Source organism: Mus caroli, chromosome 6, assembly GCF_900094665.2.
Source record: "Mus caroli chromosome 6, CAROLI_EIJ_v1.1, whole genome shotgun sequence".
Classification (NCBI taxonomy): Eukaryota; Metazoa; Chordata; class Mammalia; order Rodentia; family Muridae; genus Mus; species Mus caroli.
The window spans coordinates 108,362,966-108,387,329 of NC_034575.1; the positions used below are offsets into that span (position 1 = coordinate 108,362,966).

The following is a 24,364-nucleotide window of genomic DNA, read 5'->3' on the forward strand; positions in this document are numbered from 1 at the left end:
ACTTTGTAGACCAGGCTGGCCTCGAACTCAGAAATCCGCCTGCCTCTGCCTCCCGAGTGCTGGGATTAAAGGCGTGCGCCACCACGCCCGGCTTCTACCTACAATCTTAACCAAGACTAAATCTAACCTCTTCCAGACTTTCTCCCACCCAGTCCCACCCCACACTGGTTCCACTCTCTTCCCAGGTACAACGTCGACTCTAAAGCCAATATCTCCAAACCGGTAAGCCAGCCGTCGCTGGCAGGTTGCTTGGGCACATAGAGGCTAACCTGTCAAAGGACTTCCCTAAACACCTCCTCCCTCCCCACCCCTCACACACCCACCAGCCCTTCTTAGATCCTGGCCCCTCTGGCCTACCAGCCCCCACCCCAATTCCTTCCCCTCTCTGCTCTGGCCTTATTTGCTTCCTTTCTTCCTTCCCTGCCTACCTCCCGGGACCTGCAGAAGGTGAGGCTGCAGTGGACTGCACCGGAAAGAATTTTGTTGGGAGATACTCAAGAAACAGAAAACACATGGGGCTGTCATTTACACTTCGGAGTTATCTTGGTCAAAAGCAGCAGCTTCACCAGGGTAGGCTTGGGACTCCTTGCCCCTCCTGGACTCGCTGACTCCCTGTCTTGGCACAGGATTTCCTGGGACAAGCATTCCTGGCCCTGGGAGAGGTGATTGGAGGCCAGGGCAGCCGTGTGGAGCGACCTCTTACGTGAGCTGAATGGGAAAGGGTCCAGGGGAGGGAGGGGTCTCTCTGAGTTCCCCCCTCCTAGCCAGGATGTCTGTAGGGGCTGCAGAGATTGCTTTAGCTGGAGCTTTCTTCCCTACCTCACTTTTCTCTTCTAGAAAGTCTTATCTCTGCTCAAATCAATCTCAGGCTAGACATGTTTTCTCTTCATCTTTTCCCAAGTCTGGTCCAATCTTTAAAGCCTTCTCCCAAGCCCCACTCTACTGGGAAGCTTCTTGAAATCAGATCAGATCCTCAGGTCTCGCCACCATGCCCACTCACTAGACAGTGCCATAGCCGTGCATTAGCCACACTCCGGTGCCTTGTCCTGGTTGAGGACCCCCCCCCCCCCCCCCAGTTCTACCTCTGGGTACCGGACCTCTGTCACCTACTGTTTAATGGGCTAGAATTATAAACCTGAGCCAAGCTAGCTGGAGAAAGGAGGTGGAAATCAGTGCAAACCAGGAGCAATAGTAAATGACATGTGGAGAGAGGAATCAAAGTAAAAAAAGCAGATGGGAGAGAGGTACCATACTCAATCCAGTGGTCAACTGGAAGATGAGTAACCCTGGAGCAGTGCCTGAAGGTGAAGAGTAAATCTTGGGGACATAGAGGAAACTGCCTTAATGAACCTACACCATAATAAACCAGCCAGCGGGGTGGAGCCTAGAGAGGGAAGGACAGGAGGCAGGAGATGAGGAAGTTCCCAGACAGGGCCTTGTAGCTTTCACTCTGAGATGGAGTCTATGTAAGGTTCTGAGTGCCATAGTCTGACTGTGCTGACCACTGAATTAAGAATAAACCCTGGCTCAATTAAACTACAAAAAGAATAAATCCTGGGCTGACGAAGACAGAAGCACATAGCCTATCAAAAAGCTGGCCAATCAGGAAACTGGCCAATAAGAAAGCTGGCATTATAATCCAGGGAGGAAGCATTGAGGGATGGGGAACTGGTCAGATTCTGGATGTATTCTAAAGGGGAAGCCAAGAGATCCCAAAACCATTAAATACAGATGGGAAAGAAAGGGGACAACTGGAAAGGAGGCCAGGGCCTTTATCCTAAGCAGCAGGAAAGATGAAATTGTGCCACCAACTGAAGTCATTTGGGTGGTGGTGGTGGTGGTGGTGGTGGTGGTGGTGGTGGTTCTTCTTGTTGTTGTTAAAATGAGTATACTGCAATCCATACATGGTGGCCCACCCCTGTAATCGCAGCACTCAGGAGGCTAAGGCAGGCAGATTGCCTTAAATTGGAGACCAACCAAGGAAATATAGCTGCAGATCAACCAGGGGCTGGGGAGGGTGGGGAGAGACAAACAGACAGACAGACTTCCAATTTGAAGGGCAGATTCAGCATGAATGCATGTGTTCTATTAGATACCAAATATATACAAGAGCTAGCAGACACACACAAACAGGCCATGAGACTTTGCCTCTGTGCAGTCTCTGTTCTGTGACAGGGCATCCCATGTCACTTTGATCAGGCTGAGGTTAAGCATGCATAGTAGTTTCTAGTTGCTACTACCTTTTAGTTTTCAACTGAGGATAGCCTGCTGCATAGGTGTAGGAGTGTCACAGGTACCACATGAATCTTGCAACACTAAAGACTCTGTATCAGCCATAGCAGCCATGCCTTACTTGTTTGGTGGCTTTTTTGTTTTGGAGACATGGTCTCAAGCTATTCTTGAGTTCCATATGCAGCCAAGACTGGCCTTGAACTCCCAAACCTCCTTCCTCCACCTGCCAAGTGCTGGGATTACAAGCATGTGCCATCATGCCTAGCTTCATAATAGCAGCTTCTGGATAAAACATGGAATGTGGATTTAATATCCCCACCCTTACAATGAAAGGAACGCAAATGTCTTCCTTTTTCTTTCTTTCTTTTCTTTTCTTTTTTTTTAAAGAAAGGCCCTGTAGTATAGTTCAGTGGTTAGACTGTATCCGTAGTATACATGTGGCCCTGGGTTTGATCCCAACACCATAAAAAGAAGGAAGAGGAGGAAGCAGAGGATTGGGAACCAAACATATCTAATGCTGCTACAGGTCAGATAAAACAAGAAATTAGAAATTATCTCTACCGACAAAAGGAAGTGAAGGCTGGAGAAGTTTAAGAGTGGGTAGAAAAGGAACATAAGAAGGGGCCAGAGAAATTTCAGAGTTTTTGCTGCAAAGGGGAAAAGGGAGACATGCGTGTCACAGACCTGGGGTCAGGAATAGGTTTACAGGGCTGGTAATATAGTTCAATGGATAAAAGCACCTTCCACCACACTAACCTGATGACCTACATGATAAACAGAGAAAAAAAAATTCTACAAGTTATCCACGTATACACAGAAACAAATAAGTGGAAAATGATGCTGGACCTGTAAGTCCAGTGCTAGGAAGGATAGGGCAGGTTTTGGAGTTCAAGGTCTGCCAAGGCTACATCATAAGAACCTTTCAAGAGAAAAGAAGAATAGATTTATAGTTATTAAAATATGTTTTTAAATGAGCATACAGAATAATGGGTTTCACTGTGGCATCTTTGTAGCCATATGTCAGTTTGTAGTTTTCTTACAGGAGAAAAAGTATATCTCATTTATAACTTGATGTGACTAGGCACTTAGAGATTGGGGGGATAACTGGCAGGGGAAGCCATGCAGGTGTGGTAGCCCATGCCTATAATTCTAGCTCTTAAGAACAGGAGCACTGCTGTGAGTTTGAAGCCATCCCTGGCTACATAGTGAGTTCTAGGCAACCGTTAGCTACAAAGAATCTCAAAGTAAAAGAAGGGGTGAGCATAGCTGGTGTGCTGTCCCTGTGCAGACAAGACAGAGCGGGTAGTAGCTGGCAGAGGGGTAAAGAGGCACGTGATAGTTCATTTATAGTAGCTGTAGGAAGACAGCCATGTGGGTGAAGATGCTGGTGGCAGGCAGGGTGGCATGGCGGTGGGTGGACTCTCTCTTCTGGTTGCTTCAGTTTTGTCAGCAAGTGGGAAACCAGGTCACTGGCTAAGCGAGCGAGGATGGGAGGAGCCTGATGCTTTGAGGAGAGAGGAATGGATCTTCTGTGTAGCAGAACTGGGGAGAGAAAGGCCTTGGGTGCTCAGTGAGGTTAATGGGCGGTGGTAAAGATCTGAGGTTTGAGCCATAGGTGTTGAAATGGAGACTGGTTAGCTGGGTTGTGTGGCTGTGGTCTACTGTGAGAGTGTAGTAAGGGTTACAGAGTTGGGTTTAGACAGGGCTGCAGTTCTGCAAATTAGCATATTAAAGTCAGAGTGGTGCTTAGACACGAGACTGCATTTCTCCCTGACAGAAGAGGGCACAGAAAATGTGGAGAGAATGTAAGGCACTAGGCACAAGGCAGGATGGTTCACTGTTGGACAATGACCCGTCCACCTCTACACCCTCTTGTTAAAGCTTGCAGGGTCAGAATTTGAAGGAACTAAACAACAAACAAACAAAACCAATTTTGTTGTTGTTGTTTGGGATAAAATTTCTCTGAGCTTATTCTGTTCTAGCTCTCCCTCACTCTATAAGCTAGGCTGGCCTTAACCTCAGACTCACCAGCACACCCAACTAAAACAGTTCTTTTTATTTTGATTTGTTTGTTTGCTTCTCCTACAGCCCAGGCTAACCTTGCACTCTCTATGTTGAGGTGGCTGGCTTTGATCTGCTATCCTCCTGCCTCAGCCTCCCAAGCGCTAAGACTGCAGTCATGGATCACCATATCACCACATCACCACTGTTTTATTATTTTTTTTAATGAGATAAGGTTTTTATGTCGTCCTGGCTGGCTTGAAACCTACTTTGTAGACCAAGATGATCCTCCTGCTGGCCTGAGTACTATGTGTCTGTCATGCCTAGGTAAGCCCTCTCCCTTTAAAGATGGGGAAAGTCACATAGCAAGTTAGCTAGGACTTGAACTTGCGACTGTCCTTTTGTATTTGTAAGGGGGCGTGACATCCAGAGGTCAGAGGATTAATGTGTGGGAGCTCAGCCCCGCCCTCCTCCGGGTCTGTCCTGGGAATCAGATTCCAGTTTTCTGGCTGGGTAGCGAGTGTCTTTACCCCTTCATCCTTTAACCCATGTTGCCAGCTCCTGGACTCAGTCCCCCTGGACACTTGGGGTACCTTTAAGATTCATGAGTTACAGGCCTCTATCAACGAAATCCCTTAATGCTTAGGGACTCAAGGCAAATCAGGGGTGGGGTCTCTGGCTATACCCTTTGAGCACAGGAAAATGTCCCTTTTGGGGGCAGGAGAGAAGAAAATGTCCTTTGTGTTTTTCATCTTAAGTCCTTTGCTGTTTGGGGAGTGGGGAGAGTGGAGATGGGGTTACCACTGCTTGCATTTTGGTCTCTTTGTTCATTTGTTTGGTTTGTTTTTTGTTTTTTGTTTTGTTTTGTTTTGTTTTGTTTTTTGAGTAAAGTTTCTCTGTGTAGTCTTGGCTGTCCTGGAGCTTCCTCTGTAGACTGGGCTAGCCTTGAACTCACAGAAATTGGGGCATGGTCTTGCTATGTAGCCTAGGCTGTCCTAAACTCACTGTGTATCCCATGCTGGCATCAAGCTTACAGCTATTCTCCTGCCTCAACTTCACATGTGCTGGTATTGTAGGTATGGGCCACACACCCAGCTATGTTGTGTTTGTTGAGGTAGAGTCTGACAAGGTAGTCCAGGCTGGCCTCAACATTTTGAGCCCCCTACTTTAGCTTCCTGAATGCTAGATTTCTATACTTGCACATTGTAGGCGAGAACGTGTGTGTGTGTGTGTGTGTGTGTGTGTGTGTGTGTGTCTTCTTTCTTCTCATCTTCAAAAGGCAAAGCATACTTTTTGCCTCTTGGTCTAAACAGAAACTGCTCTCATTCAGAACTGTCCATCACACTGCACTTGTCCGCAGCTTCTAACAGGCCACTCCTCCAGAAGCTCCCTGAGGGCAGAGTCTGCCCTGCGTGCGTGCGTGCGTGCGTGCGTGCGTGCATGCGTGCGTGCGTTCTCAGAGTACCAGCTGCCCCCTCCCAGTGTAGACAGCCAGGACTGTGTGAAGAATGCACCTTTCCTATGGACAAGGCTCACGAAGCACTTGTCTTCAGGCAGGCGCATGCTCAGATCCCCTCACGACCTCTAGCCATTTCCATTTCACAGGGAGAGATAAGATGCTAAAGGAGGAGTGCTGGGGTCAAGCAGCCAGAGAACAATCAACTCTACCCTGGGGTCTACCTGCCTTTGTCACCCTGCTGTCATGTGCTGCCCCCTAGGCTAGCCTAGTCCCTTCCTACAGACTTTAGATACCACCAACTCAAAGCAGGCCTTTTCTCACCAAGAGCCTCTCCAAATAGAAGTGGGGTGCACTTAGGGGATTGTCAGCAATTGGCAAAGTGAATGCCCTGGCCTATAAGGCCAGATTGATCACGCTGGCTCTGCTGTTCACCCTCCTCCTCTCTCTAAGAGGCCCTTTCTGCTTCTAGGGGTGTGCCAGGCAAGAAGTGTGGGACCATACTGCTGACCGCTGAGGAGCTGAGCAACTGCAGGGTCAGTGCGGGCCACATGCTAGGATGCAAACTCCTTTATTCCCCAGACTCCCTCCCTGCACACTTTGGAAGGCTCTGGGCTATTTGGGTCCCAACAGCCCCACTCTATCCATCCCTAGGACATTGCCACCATGCAGCTGTGTGCAAACAAGCTGGACAAAAAGGACTTCTTTGGGAAGTCAGACCCTTTCCTTGTGTTCTACAGGAGCAATGAAGATGGCACGTGAGTCACTCCCATTCAGTGTCGAGGCTAAAAATGTAGCCCAAGTTTAATGAGTGGGGAATCTTGGCAATCTCCACAAGTAGTGGTCTCAATGCCATTCCAAGGCATTCTCCAGTTTCCTGCCTCCCTCCAGGTTCACCATCTGCCACAAGACAGAGGTTGTGAAAAATACACTGAACCCAGTATGGCAGCCCTTCAGCATCCCTGTGCGGGCACTGTGCAACGGAGACTATGACAGGTCTGCCTCATAGCCAATCAGGGATCAGGACATGAGTGAGGCTCCCTCTAAAAACACGATGAGGTTCCTGAGCCCCAGAATGAGAGAATAGTATACCAAAGAGCAGGTGAACAACAAGTGAGCAGATAAGAGGATAGATGGTCAGATGGGTCGATAAACTGTGGATGGATGGATGGATGGATGGATAAAGGGGGTGGTAGGTGGGGAGGGGGGAGATGATAAAGCATAGACAATGAATAGAAAGCTAGACTGGTAGGTATGCCAGCAGATGGAGAGAGGATGGATAACAGCTATGGAGAGGTGTTAAATGAGTATGTAAGAGTTGATGAATAACTTGAGAGACGCAGACACATGAATGAAAATCAAGTAGGTTAGAATGAGACATGTAGAGTGACAGGTGGACTGATGGCCAGAGAGATGAGTCCTAGATGGATGAATAGATGACTAGTAGATGAATCAGTTAATTGATGTGTGTAAAGTAGATGGCTGACCCAAAGGAACTACTGAGTAGATGGTATAGAGATAGCGGCTGGCTGGGCTGGAAGGGCTGGAGAGCACCCGGATGGATGGTATACAAATGAATGGACAGAAGTTAATATGGCTGGGTATTTAACTGAGCAGCTGAACAGACAGATGGGTGCTTATGTCATGCATATGTGTTAGAGTTGGTGAATGATGGGCTGTATAGTTTGACGGGCGAATAAAGAGAAAGATGAATAGGTAATTGATTTGGCATCTATATGAATAAATGGATGGCTAAACACAGTTTGATGGACTGAACTCAACAGATATATGAGATAGTGGGTACTGTACTGGATCCAGGCATGGTGACACGTGTTTGTAATCTCAGGACTCAGGAGGCTGAAGCAAAAGAACCTTGAGTTTGGGGCTAGCCTGGGATATATAGCAAAATTGTTGAAGGGATAAAGGAATTTCCAAAAAAAAAAAAAAAAAAAAAAGCGGGGAAAAAAAAAAAAACAAAAAAAAAAAAAAAAAAAAAAAAAAGGGAGGAAAAAAGGAAGGGAGCCTAGGTTAAGGTCTTTGGAAATAGGATATCTGGGTTTAAATATCAGCTGCCACTTACCAGCTATGAAATCTTAGCCAAGTTGCTTAGATTTCAAGGGGGTGACGGGAGAAGGGGAAGGGTATATATCAACTTTCTTATCCAAAAATAGGAACAATAGTACTTACAGTGGATAACACTTATACAGAATGCATTAAATGAGGCATTCTGAAAATTCTAAGAACACTGTCTGGAATAAAGTGAGATTCAAATGGCAAGTGTGTGTGTGTGTGTGTGTGTGTGTGTGTACGCGCGAGCGCATGGGTACATGCGCTCACATGCAGAGGTGAGTGGTCTAGTATGTGTGTGAGGTGAATGAATGGGTGGAAGGCTGAAAATGAGCAACTGACGGAAGGACAGCTGGCTGGAGTATGGTAAGCGGCTGGGGCATCCCATGGGCTTGGTATGTACACACAGCCCATGTTTGCCTTTATATGTGCATTTCAGAACAGTGAAGATCGACGTATATGACTGGGACAGAGATGGAAGGTAGGTGAGCCGACGTTCTTCTTTCTCCTGTGCTTGCTGGAGCAGTTCCCAGACCATGTGGTACATTCATTAGGAACCTCAGAGCAGCTCTGCGAGCCAGAGGGTGATGGCAAACACGCAGCAGTCTGCTTAGATAGCTCCCTAGTACACCATCCTTCACCTTTTCCTTCCCCATCTAGCCACAACCAAGTTAGAAGCTTAGGCAATTTAAAAAAAAAAAAAAAAAAAAGCTCTAGGATTTGGCTCTGGCTCTGTACCAGCAGCTGAGGCTCACCCACCCATGGCCTCATTGCAGCCATGACTTCATTGGCGAGTTCACAACCAGCTACCGGGAGCTGAGCAAGGCCCAGAATCAGTTCACAGTGTACGAGGTGAGGGCATGCCCTTCCACTTTGCCAGGCTCTCTGTCCTAGGTAGCTGGTAACCGTCATTGTGACCATCGTCCTCTTAGGTACTTAACCCTCGGAAGAAATGCAAGAAGAAGAAATATACCAACTCGGGGACCGTGAGTACATCTGGCCTCTGACCTCCCAGACCCTTCTGTCTCTATCTCATGACACACATGACAACTACTGGAGGTAGAACAAGGCAGTGAGTGGGCACAGTGACTTGGGACAGTAACACTGAGATCAGGCGACACCACTGAACTTCTTTGTTTTTGTTCTTTCTGACCCAGGAAATTTTCCAACTGTTCCACTTTTTCGGGAATGTTAAAACTGCCCTAAGTTACATCTCCAGTGTAAAATGCTTTCGGAAGTTCCAGGATGCACCTGTGTTCTTTCAGAAACTGGGCAGGGTGGGAGAAGCTGGGCATGAGTGGGAAATACGCATATCCCATAATGCAGTTCTCTCCAAAGTTGTACTAGGCTCCCTCTCTTCTGCTACCTCAGCTCTGCTTACAGAAGCGGCAGAGCTGCCTCTTGTGTACCACAGGTGACGCTCCTTTCCTTCTCTGTGGACTCAGAATTCACTTTTGTGGATTACATCAAGGGAGGGTGAGTCACCAGCCTAACCAGCAGTGAGTTTTGCTGCTTGTGAATGGTCAGCGCCCAGTGAGTTCATGGAGATAAACTGCCAGGCAATAGCAAATGGTGTATCAAGTGTTGTAGAAGTGCAGAATGTTCTTTGCGCTCTTCACGGGGCTGCCAGTCCCTTTGGAAGATAGAAGCCACATCAGTAGTCTCCAACGGTGGCCTAGAAGCTGGGGGTGTGGCTCAGTGCATTCATTGTCTACTGTGTCCATGCACTCACACACAGGATATGCCTCATGGGTAAACAAGAGAGCAGCACTGCCAGGCTGACCCTAGGAGACATTGTGTTTGTGGCGGTGACCACAGACAGACGCAGACAGTGAACTTACCTACTCGGAATTTCAGTTTTCTCTTATGTAAAACATATGTTAGTTACTATTTTAGGACTGTAGTGTTACGTTAAGCGACATACAATACCCTACTCATAAGACTACGCATTTAATTCTGCTTCCAAAGTGGACCCGCAGCAGCAGCAGGACTTGGCACTTGGTTGGTTCTACCCAGATTGTCTGGATCACAATCTGCAGTTTGACATGTGTCCATGTTTTGGAAATATTGATTTCATAGGCTTTGGTCCCTCATTAATCAAGCCTCCTACTCTTCCACTAGGACACAGCTGAACTTCACGGTAGCTATTGACTTCACTGCTTCCAATGGTGAGACATGGGGGAGGGGTTGGGAATGGGCAGAGTCTAAGGATTCTTTAGTGATTAGCCTAGAGATAAGAAGTAACTCCCCAAGAAGCCCACACGTGTATAAAGCCACGCCAGGATGGCACTTGTGAAATACTGGGTGCAAAGGTGGACAGAAGGTGCAGGACATGATGGGTACCCAGGTCAGAGAAGGGTGAAGGGTTAGATAGTTCAACTGGCCAGAGAGAAAGTGGATGGGTGGGAGAGAATGGGGTTATCAGGAGAGGACAAATGGATTGGCAGGTAGGTTTATACAAAGATAAATTAATAGGTGGTGAATGATTAATCAATGGGCAAATCAATGAATATATATCATGGGGAGAACTGGGCATGAGTGCACTGATGGGCATGAGGTATGTGCATGAGGGCACAGACAGACAGGCAGACAGGCAGACAGCTGTTTCAAGTTGAGGGGTAACAGGTCCCTCTGCTAGGAGACTCATGCAAGAGGAAGGAATGGCCAGGGATGGCTGAAGGAGGAGACTAGTATAAAGACAGGAAGGAAGAGACATAAGTAAACAGGATGCATAGATGAACCAGAGAATACAGAAGTCAGTGGATAGACATGAACAAACAGATTGAAAACTCAATTTACTGGCTGGCAGGTGGGTTGGAGGATGTGTGGTAAATGAGAGACCATGTAATACAACGTAAAAGACATGGGGTGGGGGGAGCAAGGGAGAGTTTCAAGAAGGATATGTGAATGGAAGGATGATGCAGGCACAGAATGATGGAGTTCATGGAGACATGAGTAGATGGATGACTGGGTAGATGCAGAGAAGATAAGTAGGTGAGAGTGACGTCACAGCTCCTGTTTCTCTACAGGGAATCCCCTGCAGCCTACATCACTGCACTACATGAGTCCCTACCAACTCAGCGCTTATGCCATGGCCCTCAAGGCAGTGGGAGAGATCATCCAGGACTACGACAGTGACAAGCTCTTCCCGGCCTATGGTTTTGGGGCCAAGCTGCCCCCAGAGGGGCGGATCTCCCACCAGTTCCCCCTGGTACAGTATGGGCCAGGGCATGCACTCCATGCCCCTCAGTTGATGGATTACTTCTGTCACTATTGTGTGAAGGGCAAAGACCAAGGAAGGGCTGTGTGACAGTGCCAGGACAGGGAGGTGCTGTGGCTTGGAGGGGAGCATGAAGGGGTTGGGGGGGGTAGAGAACTAGGATCAGAGATGTTCTCCGTGTGGGCTGGGCTTAGCTGAACCTTTTTTCTTTTTTCCAGAACAATAATGATGAAGACCCCAACTGTGCAGGCATTGAGGGCGTGCTAGAGAGTTACTTCCAGAGTCTGCGCACAGTGCAGCTCTATGGGCCCACTTACTTTGCACCTGTCATCAACCAGGTGGCCAGGTAAGGGACCCAGTTGAGGGTCAGGGGCATATATATGATAGGACCGAGACACAAGCAGGCCTACTTTGAGTGAACCGGGGCTTTGGGGAGAAGGGGAAGGGTTATCCAGGATGCGGTACGAAGACGGTCCTCTGCCTGCCTGTGCTTAGAGAAAGTGTCAGGAAACAACCTGGGAGTCACACTCCAGGCCACAAAGTGGCCTTGATGGCCTTGACTTTGCCTAAGAGAGGAAGAGTCTGAGGGCAATGGTAAAAGTACCAGGTTTCACAGTAGGCATGTGTGTGAGGCTTAAGCAACTTGCTTTGTATCGTTTGTTTGTTTCCTTATTTATTTATTTTTCTGAAAAAGGATCTCATATAGGCCAGGTTGGCCTGGAACTTGCTATGTTGGCAAGGCCTGTCCTTGAACTCCTGATTCTCCTGCCTAAGTACTGGTATTGCATGAACGTGACACTAATTTACCTTCTGTCTTTGTCACTGTTCTGCTGGGAAGAGACACCATGACCAAGGAAACACAAGAGAAAGTATTTAGCCAGGCAGTGGTGGTGCACGCCTTTAGTCCCAGCACTTGGGAGGCAGAGGTAGGCGGATTTCTGAGTTCGAGGCCAGCCTGGTCTACAGAGTGAGTTCCAAGTCAGCCATGGCTACACAGAGAAACCCTGTCTCGAAAAACAAAAAAAAAAAAAAAGAAAAAAGAAAGAAAGAGAGAGAGAGAGAAAGGAAGAAAGAAAGAATTTAGCCAGGCAGGAAGGTGGGTGCCTTTAATCCCAGTACTCAGGAGCAGCAGCAGGAGAATCTCTGAGAGTCAAGGCCTGCTATGGAGCTAGTTCTAAACCCTGTCTCAAACAAACAAACAAACAAACAAACAAACAAAAAGGAAGAGGGTCTGGCTTACAGTTTCAGAGGTTAGGTCCATTATCAGCAAGATGGGAACATGGCAGCACACAAGTGGACCTGGTGTTGAGAAGTAGCTGAGAATTCTACATCCTGATCCATAGACAGAGACAGAGGGGGGGAAAGAGGGAGTTTTGAAACCTTGAAGCCAATCTCCAGTGGCACACTTCCTCCAGTAAGGCCACACCTCCTAGTCCTTCAAACCCTTCTCCAACAGTACCACTCCCTGATAATTTAGCATTGAAATATATGAGCCCCTGGGGGGGACATTCTTACTCAAACCGCCACTGACCCTCTTGTGTTGTTGTTGCTATTTTTGGTTTTATGGTTTTGGTTTTGGTTTTTAGACAGGGTCTCTCTTGGTCCTGGCTGTCCTAGAATTTAGTAGACAGACCAGGCTGATCCACCCCAGTGCTGGGATAAAGTCATGTGCCACCACAGCCCATGTTGGCTTAGCCTCTTTAATAGAGCCCGTGAAGTGGTTAAATAATGGACATCAGTAGGAGCTTCTCTTCCTCCTTTTGTTTCTCTTTCTTTTTCTTTTTTAAAAGATTTACTTATATGAGTACACTATAGCTATCTTCAGACGTACACCAGAAGAGTGTGTCAGATGGTTGTGAGTCATCACATGGTTGACTGGGAATTGAACTCAGGACCTCCGGAAGAGCAGCCAGTGCTCTTAACTGCTGAGTCATCTCTCCACCCCCCAGACAGGGTTTCTCTGTGTAACTCTGGCAGTCCCGGTTATAGGCCAGTCTGGCCTCAAACTCAGAGAGATCCGCCTTTCTCTGCCTCCTGAGTGCTGGGATCCACCATGCCCAGCCTCCCTTTCTTTTGTTTTTGAAACAATCTCTCACTACGGATCCAAGGCTGACCTTTAGCCCCCTGTATAGCTAAATGATCAGCCTGCTTCAGCCTTCCAAGCTGCCTTGGCAAGCACACAGCACCATACTCAGTAATATTAGTTTATACTTGGAGTTATTGTGAGGTTGGGTAGAAAAAAGCAGATAATGTAAGAGGGAAGAGCATCGTATCTGGTCCATAGAAAGTACACAGAGGTGACAGGCTTAAAATTATGCAAAACTTTAAAATAAATAAATATATGCAAAGAAAAGCCAGGTTATATACCAACTATTAAGAAAACAAAGGGTATTAAAAATAGATAAAGCTGGGGGTGGTGGCACATGCCTTTAATCCCAGCACTCGGTAGGCAGAGGCAGGTGGATTTCTGAGTTCGAGGCCAGCCTGGTCTACAAAGTGAGTTCCAGGACAGCCAGGGCTATACTGAGAAACCCTGTCTCGAAAAAACCAAACCAAACCAAACAAAAAAAAACAAAATAAAAATAGATAAAAAATAAAACTAGAGAATAAAGCAAGCATATAACAAAGGAATGGGAAAAGCCCTGAAGATTACAGAAGAAAAAGAGTGGGCTAGGAGATGCTGCAAGCCATGAAGTGCCCAAACAAGAGGACCTGAGTTCATAGCCCCAGGACCCACATACAAATCTGGGCGTAGCAGTATACACTGGATCCTTACATCTTGGGAGATGGTGGAAAGCATTTTCCTGGTATTGCTGGCCTGACAGTCTGGTCAAATCAGTCAGGTCCAGGTTCAGAGAAAGAACATGTTTCAAAAAATAAGGTAAAGACTGACTGGGTAAGACACCTAATATCAACTTCTGGCTTCTGAATGCACATATACAAATATGTGACCTGGACACACATCTCACACACACACACACAGAGTGGAGGGAAGGAAGAAGGAAGTTTCTCTGATTGAATAAAAAAAGAAATATATATATATATATATATATATATATATATATATGTATATATATATACATCTCCCACACTTATGCGCTGAGGCAGAATATTCTCAAAGTCAAGGCCATCCTGGGCTACATATTGACATCCTGTCTCAAAAACAAAAGAAATAAATCATTACATGCTGACTAAAAGAGATCTAGATAAAACAAAGTGTCTCAGAAGTCGTGGAGTAAAAGAATCGGGGAAAGATAAAGTTTACGGTTTCCTATCCTGCAGAAGGCCCTGAGTTCAAGTCTCAGCACCCCATAAATCAGGGATGTTGACCCACATCTGTAATGCTAGAGCTTGGGAAGTAGAGGCGGAAGTTCATCCGAAGCTACAGAATGAATTCAAGGACAATCTGGGCTACAGGATACCCCATCTAAAAACAAAAGAAAACAAATAAACGAGATATAAATGAATGGAATGATTAATACAAAAATTAAAAAAGCAAAACAAAGCCAGGTGTGGTGGTGCATGCCTTTAATCCCAGCACTTGGGAGGCAGAGGCAGGCAGATTTCTGAGTTCAAGGCCAGCCTGGTCTACAAAGTGAGTTCCAGGACAGCCAGGGCTACACAGAGAAACCCTGTCTCGAAAAACCAAAAACCAAAAAACCAAACCAAACAAAAACAAAAACAAAACAAAAAACCCAAATACTAAACACATGTTAAAGGCTTCGTGAGAGATTTTAGGTCCATAGACTTTCTCTTCCCTATTGCAGGTTGATTTACTCTCTGATGCATAATGAGGATAACAGCTACTTTAATCATAAAAGCTAACATAACATTGCTATAGTTTTGTTTTTGTTTTTTTCAAGACAGGGTTTCTCTGTGTAGCCCTGGCTGTCCTGGAACTCACTCTGTAGACCAGGCTGGCCTCGAACTCAGAAATCTGCCTGCCTCTGCCTCCCAAGTGCTGGGATTAAAGGCATGCTCCATCACTACCTGGCTTAGAAAATGTTAAAGACAGAAAAATGAAAGTTTTAAATAAAAGGAGGGCATAGTGTCCACATCTTTAATTCCAGCAATCGGGATGCAGAGGCAGAAAGATCTCTGAGTTTGAAGTCAGCCTGATCCACACAGTGAATTCCAGACTAGCTAGGACAGCATAGTGAGACCTTATCTCAAAAAAACAAAAAAGGAAAATGAAAAGATGGACCATGTTGCATCACACGTTTTTTGTCACTAATTCTGGAGTTTGACCATCTTTTGCTGTTGTTATGTAGCAGACTTCTTAGACATCTTGAGCAGCTACACTTATGCAGTGAACATTCAGCTAAGGACAATTCTGTCAGAAGTGTAGATTCTGGAGCGAAGTAGATCAGTAGTACATCAGGGCCACGCCCACCCTACCCCCACCCCACCAGCGTCTCAAGTACTCTAGGCTGACATTGTAGCTGAGGATAATGTAGAGCTTCTGATCCCCCTGCCTCTGCTTCCCAATTTCCCAGTGTGCACCACTCTCCCTAATTTCTGTGGTGTTGGGGATCAACCTCCCAGCCTATGTGTGCTAGGCAAGCTACCTACTGAGCCATTAGCCCCAGTACATTGGTCAGACATTGTCATGCACTGGCTTTGTGGCTTTGGCCAATTCTCTTAACTGCACTGTAAAATGAGACTGAGGATACTAACAACATTTACACTGCAGGGTTGTTACAAGGACTCCTTAGCGTATGTCAAGCGCTCACAAGAGTGCTTGCCCCTGCTAAGTGCTGCAACTGTAGTTAGTACTGTTCCTATTATTATCATTATCACAACTCAAAGGGCAGCTGCTGTGTGCTCAGTTCTCTGCTGGGGCACTGGGGACTCACAGATGAATCGAATTTAGTCCTTGCCCTCCGGAGCTCCCGCCTTGGTGCAGGAGACAGAAATATAAATAAATCATCACTTCTGTAGGCCAAAGCTCCCCAGAAATTTCTAGCAAGTTGCCTGGTGGCAAAAGTAAGACACTGCATTCCCTGGGGATGGGGGCAGGGGGAGATGGAGGGCACAGCTGAAAGCAGTCAGACTGAGAGGGACTTTGAAGTCTAGTGTTTCATCTTACAAACACATGCAAACTTTCTAGTCTTCTCCCATCGTGTCTGTGTTTGCTCTAATTATGTTAAGAAGGAACCTTGTGTGTACTTCATGCCCTGGTTTCATCCACACGTAAGACAATTTATCCTTGGAACCCTCGGGGTATGAGAATCTCAGTGGATGGGGCTGCATCCTAAATGATAGGTGCTGCTTAGCTTGGTCTGCAGGGTGAGCTGGTCTTTATCAGGAGAGGGATAGTAGGCCTGGCAGCGGTGAGTGCACACTGAAAGCACAGAGGCTCTGAGTGACAGGTCTGGGAGATGCTGGGTGGCTAGACATAGCAGGAACAGATCCGGCGTGGAGGGTTATGCAGGAGCAGGCCAGGGTGGATGCTGATAGGCCCCGGTTTCTTTGCCCTTGGGGACTGCTGCTTAGTGTTTCTGAACTTCAGTGGCCTCACTTTAAAAATAGGATAAGCTGGGTTAGGTGCTGTACATCCCAGCAACCAAGAGGCCAAGGCAGTAGGATTGGCTAGAGTTTAGATGCCAGCTTGTGTTATACAGTAGTTGTGGGTCAGCCCAGGTTACTGTTCTGCAGAGTTCAGAGAATGATCTAAAGAAGCCAGGCTTTCCACTTGGAATGAGAGAATTTATTAAGTACATAGCAAGGTGGGTGTGCATGCATGTATGTATGTATGTGATGGTCTGAGCCTTTAGAGGCAGGATCTTTGTGAGTTCAAGGATAGCCTGGTCTACAAATTGAGTTTAAGGCCAACTGGGGCTACATGGTGAGACCCTGTCTCAAACAATATCTAAAATTGAAAAAAAAAAAGTGTATTGCAAGCAAATTCTACCTGCTTCCTGCTCCGTGCCCACACATGGAAGGTGACAGTGACTATATATGAAATGAGCACGTGACAAAAGATAGCTCTGGGTGGGGCCTCTGAGAGGGTGGGGCAGAGCAGACCCAGGTTTCCTTACCTATACCTACTCTGGACCTCAGCACACCATGCAGACCTGACTCTACACTGTCACCATGCTGTCTCAGCCTTCTGAGACCAAGTGTAGCTGCCAGCACTGTCTAACAAAATGTCCTGCAATGAGAGAAGTGGCCCGCCTCTACGCTCTCCAGTATGATATTCCCCAGTCTCATACAGGGAGAGAGCTGTTAAAGGTAACTAGAGTGACCAGCGAATGCAATGTCTCATTCGTTTTACCTTAGTTGATTTAAATCTTTTTCTTTTCTTTTCTTTTTCTTTTTTTTTTTTTTTTTTTTTTGAGACAGGGTTTGATTTAAATCTTTATATTCATTCACATGTGACTAAGGACAAGCTATTGGACAACACAGATCAGTCATTTCCGGTCCACTCAGGATGTATAACTGAAGTTGGCAGGTGGGGTTGGGGGGACTGAGGGATGTCTGAAGTCCTTTTCTGAGGGAAAACTCCTGGATTCAGAGATTGAGGAAGCGAGGAGAGGGAGCTCTGCAGACTGACGTGGGGCAACATTGCTGTGCTCCCACGCTGGGCAGGTGGGAGCAGGCAGGAGTAGCCAGTGTCTGACCACTTTTCAGTTACAGGAGAGACCTTATCTAAAATTACACATAGAATGGACAGACGCACATAAGGGCAGCAGTCAAGTCTGCCAAGGAGTGTGGGGTCCAGAAGCCCCAAGTTTTCCCCTCTGTTTATATGGTGGCTGTAGAGCAGGGGCTGAAACTGACTGTGTATTCTCTGGCTGGCCACTACATACAGACCTTGGTCTTTCATGTAGGGCTGCAGCCAAAATCTCGGATGGTTCCCAGTACTACGTTCTGCTCATTATCACTGACGGCGTCATCTCCGACATGACACAGACCAAAGAGGCCATCGTCAGTGTGAGTTTGAGGAGGAAGGCTTGTCAGGGAGGGGTCATTGTCCTTGCAGTGAAGGGGCTCTGATGGTTATTCCATGTGTATCCTAACAATTTCATCTGCCAGTTTCAGAGATGCCTATTGGCTGGGGCACCAACAACACTGGCTTTTGATTCTCTAGGTCCCAGCATGGTGGCAGATGAATGCACTATGGAAACCTGAGCTTAGGAAACACTGGTCTTTTATATTCAGCAGGACGCATGCCTGTCCTTTATCAGGGGAGGGAGGGGTTATTTTTTAATTTGCTTTTAATTTTATTTTTGTTTTGTTTTGTAACAGAGCCTCACTGTGTACTGGATGCCTATATGGCCCAGACTGGCCTGAATAGAGGCAATCTTTCTGCCTCAGCTTCCCAAGTGCTGGGTCTATGGATGTGAGCCACCAGGACTGGCTATTTCTGTTTGTTAGTTTGTTGGCCTGAGACTAGCTATATAGACCAGGCTGCTCTTGAGCTCACTTTAATCCTCCTGCCTCTGCCTCCTGAGTCCTGGACGTATGGGAAGGATATGCCATGCCTAGGATGGGTATTTTGCTGTCATTAAGGTTTCCATGGTTCGGTTGTTTTTCCAGATGGACTTACACTGGAGCTCAGACTGGCCTAGAACTCACTCTTTAACCAGTGTTGGTCTGGGATTTGTGGTGATCCCCCTGCCTCAACCTCATGAGTACTAGGATTACAGATGTATGTTGCCACGTCTGGCAGGAAAACCTTTTAAAAATGATACTAGAAATATTCAAGGTCAGCTTGGGCTACAGAGGGAGACTTTTGTCTCCAACAAACAAGATAATGGCTTTATGTTTCACCAGAAGGCACCTGCTGTGCATAGAGATAGTCTGCAACTGATCCTGGCAGTGTATCTGGGCTCACTGGAGCATGTGATCCCCACAGACACCACAGGCACTGTCCTGTCACAGCCGCTTACTCCAGCCATTCCTCTCCCACAGGCCTCCTCACTGCCCATGTCTATAATTATCGTTGGGGTTGGACCTGCCATGTTTGAGGGTGAGTAGGGTAGGGTATGTCCATGACTGGGACTGGGAACTGGAGCAAACAGGAAGGATCCAGCCCCGTGGACCCTCCTCACAGACAAAACAGACTGGCACCTTAGTGAAGTCACAGATGTTTTGTCTCCATAACCCTGGCTGCTGGAGTCAACTTTCCCCTGCTTTCTTAGGAGTATGGAACTTGCAGGAAGGAAAGCTAGTAATGATAATAAGAGCAATTTCACACCACTGTGGAATGTGAGTGTCAGATCTCCTTGTGAGGACCCTGATGGGTTCTAATGAGGAAGGGGCAGGACGAGCTAGAGTTGGAGAGACACAGCCAATGATGCCTGCCTGTCTTCTCTGCAGCAATGGAAGAACTGGATGGTGATGATGTACGCGTATCCTCCAGGGGACGCTATGCAGAGCGGGACATCGTTCAGGTAGCCCTGGGAGTGGTGAAAGCAGAAAGAAAAAGGGCTTCCTAGGAGCCATTCTCCTTGCTCCTTTCTAGTCACTACCTTTCCCCCCTCAAAAATTCATAGAACAAGTTCCCTTTAAAAAAACAAAAACAAAAACCTTGTTAGATAAAATAGTGTTAGGTAGCACAGAATGGCCTGGGACTCCTGATCCTCCTTCCTCAGCCTCCAGGGTGCTGGAGTTCAATACTGCATCACCACACTGGCTTTGAACAGTTCTTTTGAGGGGTCAAGTGGGTTGCAGCTGTCCTGAAAGGTTGTATGATGTAGGAGGAGCAGGTCTCTGCCCTCTACTGGAGATGACCAGTATTACAAGACAGCCCAACTAGCAAATGCAGCTGTCAACAGCCAATCGTAGTGAGGGGAGGCTTCTATGAGGCTGTGCTGTTGACACTGAGTTGAAACCTGAAGAAGGTATCAACTTCACAGGCAGAGAAGGAGCATGTCGTGTAAGACCTGCCAGAGGCTCAGACCAGGCTGGCAGGATTGTGTGCCATAAATATCTTAGGTTTGACAATCAGAATGTGTTCTTACTTATGTATCCCTCCATGTATTTATTGTTTTGTTTCAGACAGAACCCCACTATTTAGGGAACTAGTAGCCCTGGCTAGTCTAGAATTCATGGTAATTCTACTGCTTCAGCCTCCTGAGTGCCAAAATGCCCAGATCAAACTACACTGTAAATGGACTTCTCTGGCTGCTGCACTGTAGGTGCAGTGGCAGGGCCAGGGAAATGCCCAGAAATCCATTAGTAAGCAGCAAAAGTGACTGGGGTATGTGAACACAAAACAGTGGTCATGTTCAGAAGCAGCCAACTCAAAAGCTGTTTAAAGGCAGGGAGGCAGTTCAGTTGATAGAGTGTTTGTCTAGTCATGCATGAGGTCCTGGGTTTGATCTCCACCACTGTGTAAACTAATGCGCCTGAAATCCCAGCACTTAGGAGGTGGAGGCAAAATGATAATAAGTTCCAGGTCAGGCCAGTGAGATGGGTGTGTGTGTGTGTGTTAAATGTACTTTGCTGAACAAACCTGATGATGTGAGTTAGATTCCTGGGGTCCCATGGTAAGTGAGAGCCCACTCTACCCTCCTTAAGTGCACCAGGGAACACTTATGCCTGCATTCACACATGCACTATAAACACATAGAATAACAACAAGAAATACCTTTGAATTCATGGCCAGTGTGAGGCCTTTATGAAACCCTGTCTAAACAAGGGAAAAATTGTTTAAGAGCTGTGCATAGAAGTGTGTGCAAGTGTGCATGCATATGTGTATATATATGTGTGTATGTGTATATATGTATGTGTGTGTGTGCCTGTAATTCTTGCACTTGGAGGCTAAGGCAGGAGGGCTGAGAGTCCCAGGCCAGCCTAGGCTATGTAATAAGATTTTCTCAGAAGAGGAACAAACAAAAGAAGACACTTTAGATCCCTCTACAGGATTTGATGACTTGTTGATACACTGATAAGGACGACTCTCAATTTTCTAGTGAGAAAGGTCCCATTGACTGGGTAAGGCGAAGCTAGAGGCACAGATAGGTCTGCAAGACTTGGTATTCCATAGGTAAAGCTGGGCTTGGGGGATCTGTGATAACTGAAGGAAAACGTAGTTTTAGCAACTAAATAGGCAGTTCTGGGCCAGGGTTAGGAACAGTGGCTACAGCTCAAGCTGTTAGGAGGCTGAAACAGGGGGATCACAACAGAATGAGACTCAAGGACAGAGGCAAACACGGGGCTCTGGAGAGTGCTTTTCCTCCTGCTTTTCCCTGCCCTCCCTTTATTAACCTCCTTTCCCTGGCAAACTGCTCTTCCCTCTCAATCCCAACGGCTCCCTCTCTCTCTCTCCCAAATTCAACTCTCTCCTTCCCAGCACTCAAGAGTAGAAGGCAGATGGATCTCCCTGAAGGCCAGCCTGGTCTACATGATGAGTTCCATGATAGCCAGGGCTTCATAGAGAGACGGGGTGAAAGGGGGGCAGTTCAGGAAAACCCAGAGGAGTGGAGTTGACATGAAGGGAAGCTTCTAGAAAAGGAGAGGGAAGAGTGTGGTGTCAGGAGTGGGATTTGGGCTAGGGATGTGGTTCAGTGGTAGGCAGCTTGTCTTGCATATACAAGATCCTGCGTTCAGTGTCCAACACCCACACAAAGAATTGAATGTATTCAGAAGGATGCCATTCAAGTACAGTGAAGCTAAAGAGACTCTCAGCAAGATAAAGGCTGAAAAGTACTGCCCACTACACTGATTTAGCCTTATATAGCTATTGATGACATTAGAGAGGTAATTTCAGTGACTGTATGAAGCTCAATTAGAATGAGTTGAGAGTGAATAGAAAGTGGGGGCAGGGGTAGGGAGTCGGTAGAAAAAACAGAAGTGGAGAGCAGTTCAATATTAAGGGAGAAGAATAATGATAGTTGGAAAGAGATGTTAGGGATCAAAGATGAAACTTGAGTGCTACCTACTCCACTCCCTTGGCCGCAGCTCACCTCTCTTTCCTGTCTGTCCCAGTTTGTCCCATTCCGAGATTATGTTGACCGATCGGGGAACCAGGTGCTGAGCATGGCACGACTGGCCAAGGATGTTCTAGCTGAGATTCCTGAGCAGCTGCTGTCCTATATGCGCACCAGGGACATCCAGCCTCGACCTCCTCCCGCTGCGAGCCCCAACCCAACCTCAGCCCCACAACAGCCCTGAGGACTTCACATATCCAATGCTTAGCAGTCTGCTTACCTGTCTACCCACTGCTGGAAGCTAAAGGCACCTGGAGTTCTGAACCTCACCAGGAGGGCCATCTAGGTTGATCAGTGCTGGCTGACAAGCTTTTTACCCCCTGACTTTAGACAGGCTTGGCATGATCACCACCTACCGCCAATGACAATAATAAAGCTTATCTTACTCAGTCTCTGCCTCATGAGTGTTGGAGAGGGAGCCTGAGGGACCCAGAGCCTGGGGTCACATCAAGAGTGAGGGAGTAAGGATAACTTCAGTGAGGTTAACATCCATCCTAATGCACTCACCCAGTCACTTCTATATAAAAATTCAAATATTGTAAGAAAACTTGTGGGCTGGTGAGATGACTCAGTGGCTAAGAGAACTGACTGCCCTTCCAAAGGTCCTGAGTTCAAATCCCAGCAACCACACTGTGGTTCACAACCACCATTAATGAGATTTGATACCCTCTTCTGGTGTGTCTGAAGACAGCTACAGTGTACTTATATATAATAATAAATACATTTTTGGGCCGGAGCAAGCAAAGTCTGAGCAAGCAGGGTTGACCAGAGCGAGCAGAGGTCCTAAAATTCAATTTCCAACAACCACATGAAGGTTCATGTGTATAGCTACTGTGTACTCATCTGTACAGCTACAGTGTACTCACATACATAAAATAAATAAATCTTTAAGAAAACTTGTTATACATACTTGAACACTTTTTTCCTCAGGACAGACCCATAGCTTTCATGAGATTTTCTAAAAGGTTCTTTACCCCAAAAGAGCTAGCTTTAAGACAACTGTGAGGTCCTAGTGGTACAAGCCTGTAATCACAAGTTCAAGGCCAGTGTAAGCAATTTATCTGGACTTTGTCCTTAAAAAAAGTTTTATTTTTTAATAAAAAAGAAATGGCTGTTGTGATAGATTCCTGTCCTTGTATGTGCAAAGCTTTCAATAATGAAAAAAATCTGTATAACTTCTTTGATTAATTTATTTTGGTTGTTTTGTTTAGATAGGGTCTTGCTGTGTCGCTCAGCCTGACCTGGAACTCACAGGCAGTTTGAGCAATCCTAACTCAATCCTCTTGAGTGCTGCGATTACTGGTTTATTCTGAATTTTCTGGATGAGTATAATAGCTTGTATTTTCTTTGTGCATGCGAATCTTATACAACAGACAATGTATTAGGCAATTTACAGACTTCATTTCTCTTTTTTTTTTTAAGAGTTTATTTACATAACACTGTAACTGTCTTCAGACACTCCAGAAGAGGACATCAGATATCATTATGGATGATTGTGAGCCACCATGTGGTTGCTGGGAATTGAACTCAGGACCTTTGGAAGAACAGTCAGTGCTCTTAACCTCTGAGCCATCTCTCCAGCCCCCGACTTCATTTCTCTTAATCCTTACCATAACCCCGGGACAGAGGGACTATATATTATCCCCATTTAATAATGAGAAACTCCGCTGCAATAAGCCATTTCTTTATAGAAATCACCGATTTTACGCCAGACCCCACCTTTTAACCAGGAAACAACTTCTTGGAGTGCTGGTTTTATTGGCATTTCTCGGGGGAAACGTGTCGTAAGAAAACGTGCACTTTAGGGAGCTGAATACCAAGTCCGCATGAAAATAAAACACGTTTTCAATGACTCTAGCATCTTGAAAGACTTTATCATCTCTTCAGTGACAAAACTACAAGCACTGCTTGACAATGATGATCCCTGACATCCAAATTCTCTGAACGCCCCCACGAACTGACAGAATTTTCGAGCTCCAGGTTTACAATTGAAGAACCCAAAGAATAATTCAGCAGCTTTCCCACGTTCACACTTGAGGTGTCAGTCATATTCAATGGGCTGTGTGTTTTGATACCGTCTTCCAATCAGCTACCGGTAGCCTCGTAGTACAGCGCTGCCAATCTGAGTCTTACAGTTTTACAGGGAAGCACTGGAACCTCCCCAAACTCAGTTCCCTCAGTAGGGCCACGCCTCGTCGCCCTTCAGTCTCACATTTCAGCGAAAGCCCCGCCCCTTATGTTCCTAAGTCCCGCCCTACCCTGCAGCACTATGGTGCGCTTTCCCAGCTGTAGCTTCATCCCTAGTTTAGCTCCACCTTCCATGCTTACTCAAAGCTCCGCCCTTTGTTATTTGGGCCCTTCGGGCCCACTCTTCCGGCTGCGGTCGTCGCATCAGGGCACCGCTTTCCGGCGGCTCCGCCCCCTAAACACAAGCCCCTCCCGCGCCGG

The 24,364-nt window shown here is 46.7% G+C and overlaps 1 protein-coding gene across 1 annotated transcript in view; it reads left to right on the top strand.

The window, feature by feature from the left end:
- Cpne9 (copine family member 9) overlaps positions 1-23,037 on the top strand; it is a 24,744-nt gene extending 1,707 nt beyond the window's left edge. The window contains exons 5-21 of the mRNA XM_021164512.1: positions 186-222; positions 445-447; positions 627-703; positions 6,162-6,225; positions 6,344-6,447; positions 6,581-6,685; positions 8,196-8,237; positions 8,533-8,608; positions 8,689-8,742; positions 9,171-9,232; positions 9,878-9,924; positions 10,786-10,967; positions 11,195-11,322; positions 17,810-17,912; positions 18,894-18,951; positions 19,302-19,375; positions 21,915-23,037. Of these exons, the coding sequence (XP_021020171.1) occupies positions 186-222; positions 445-447; positions 627-703; positions 6,162-6,225; positions 6,344-6,447; positions 6,581-6,685; positions 8,196-8,237; positions 8,533-8,608; positions 8,689-8,742; positions 9,171-9,232; positions 9,878-9,924; positions 10,786-10,967; positions 11,195-11,322; positions 17,810-17,912; positions 18,894-18,951; positions 19,302-19,375; positions 21,915-22,100 (1,402 nt within the window). The 3' untranslated portion in view covers positions 22,101-23,037. The remainder of the gene's footprint in view (positions 1-185; positions 223-444; positions 448-626; positions 704-6,161; positions 6,226-6,343; positions 6,448-6,580; positions 6,686-8,195; positions 8,238-8,532; positions 8,609-8,688; positions 8,743-9,170; positions 9,233-9,877; positions 9,925-10,785; positions 10,968-11,194; positions 11,323-17,809; positions 17,913-18,893; positions 18,952-19,301; positions 19,376-21,914) is intronic.
- Positions 23,038-24,364: the final 1,327 nt, after the last annotated feature.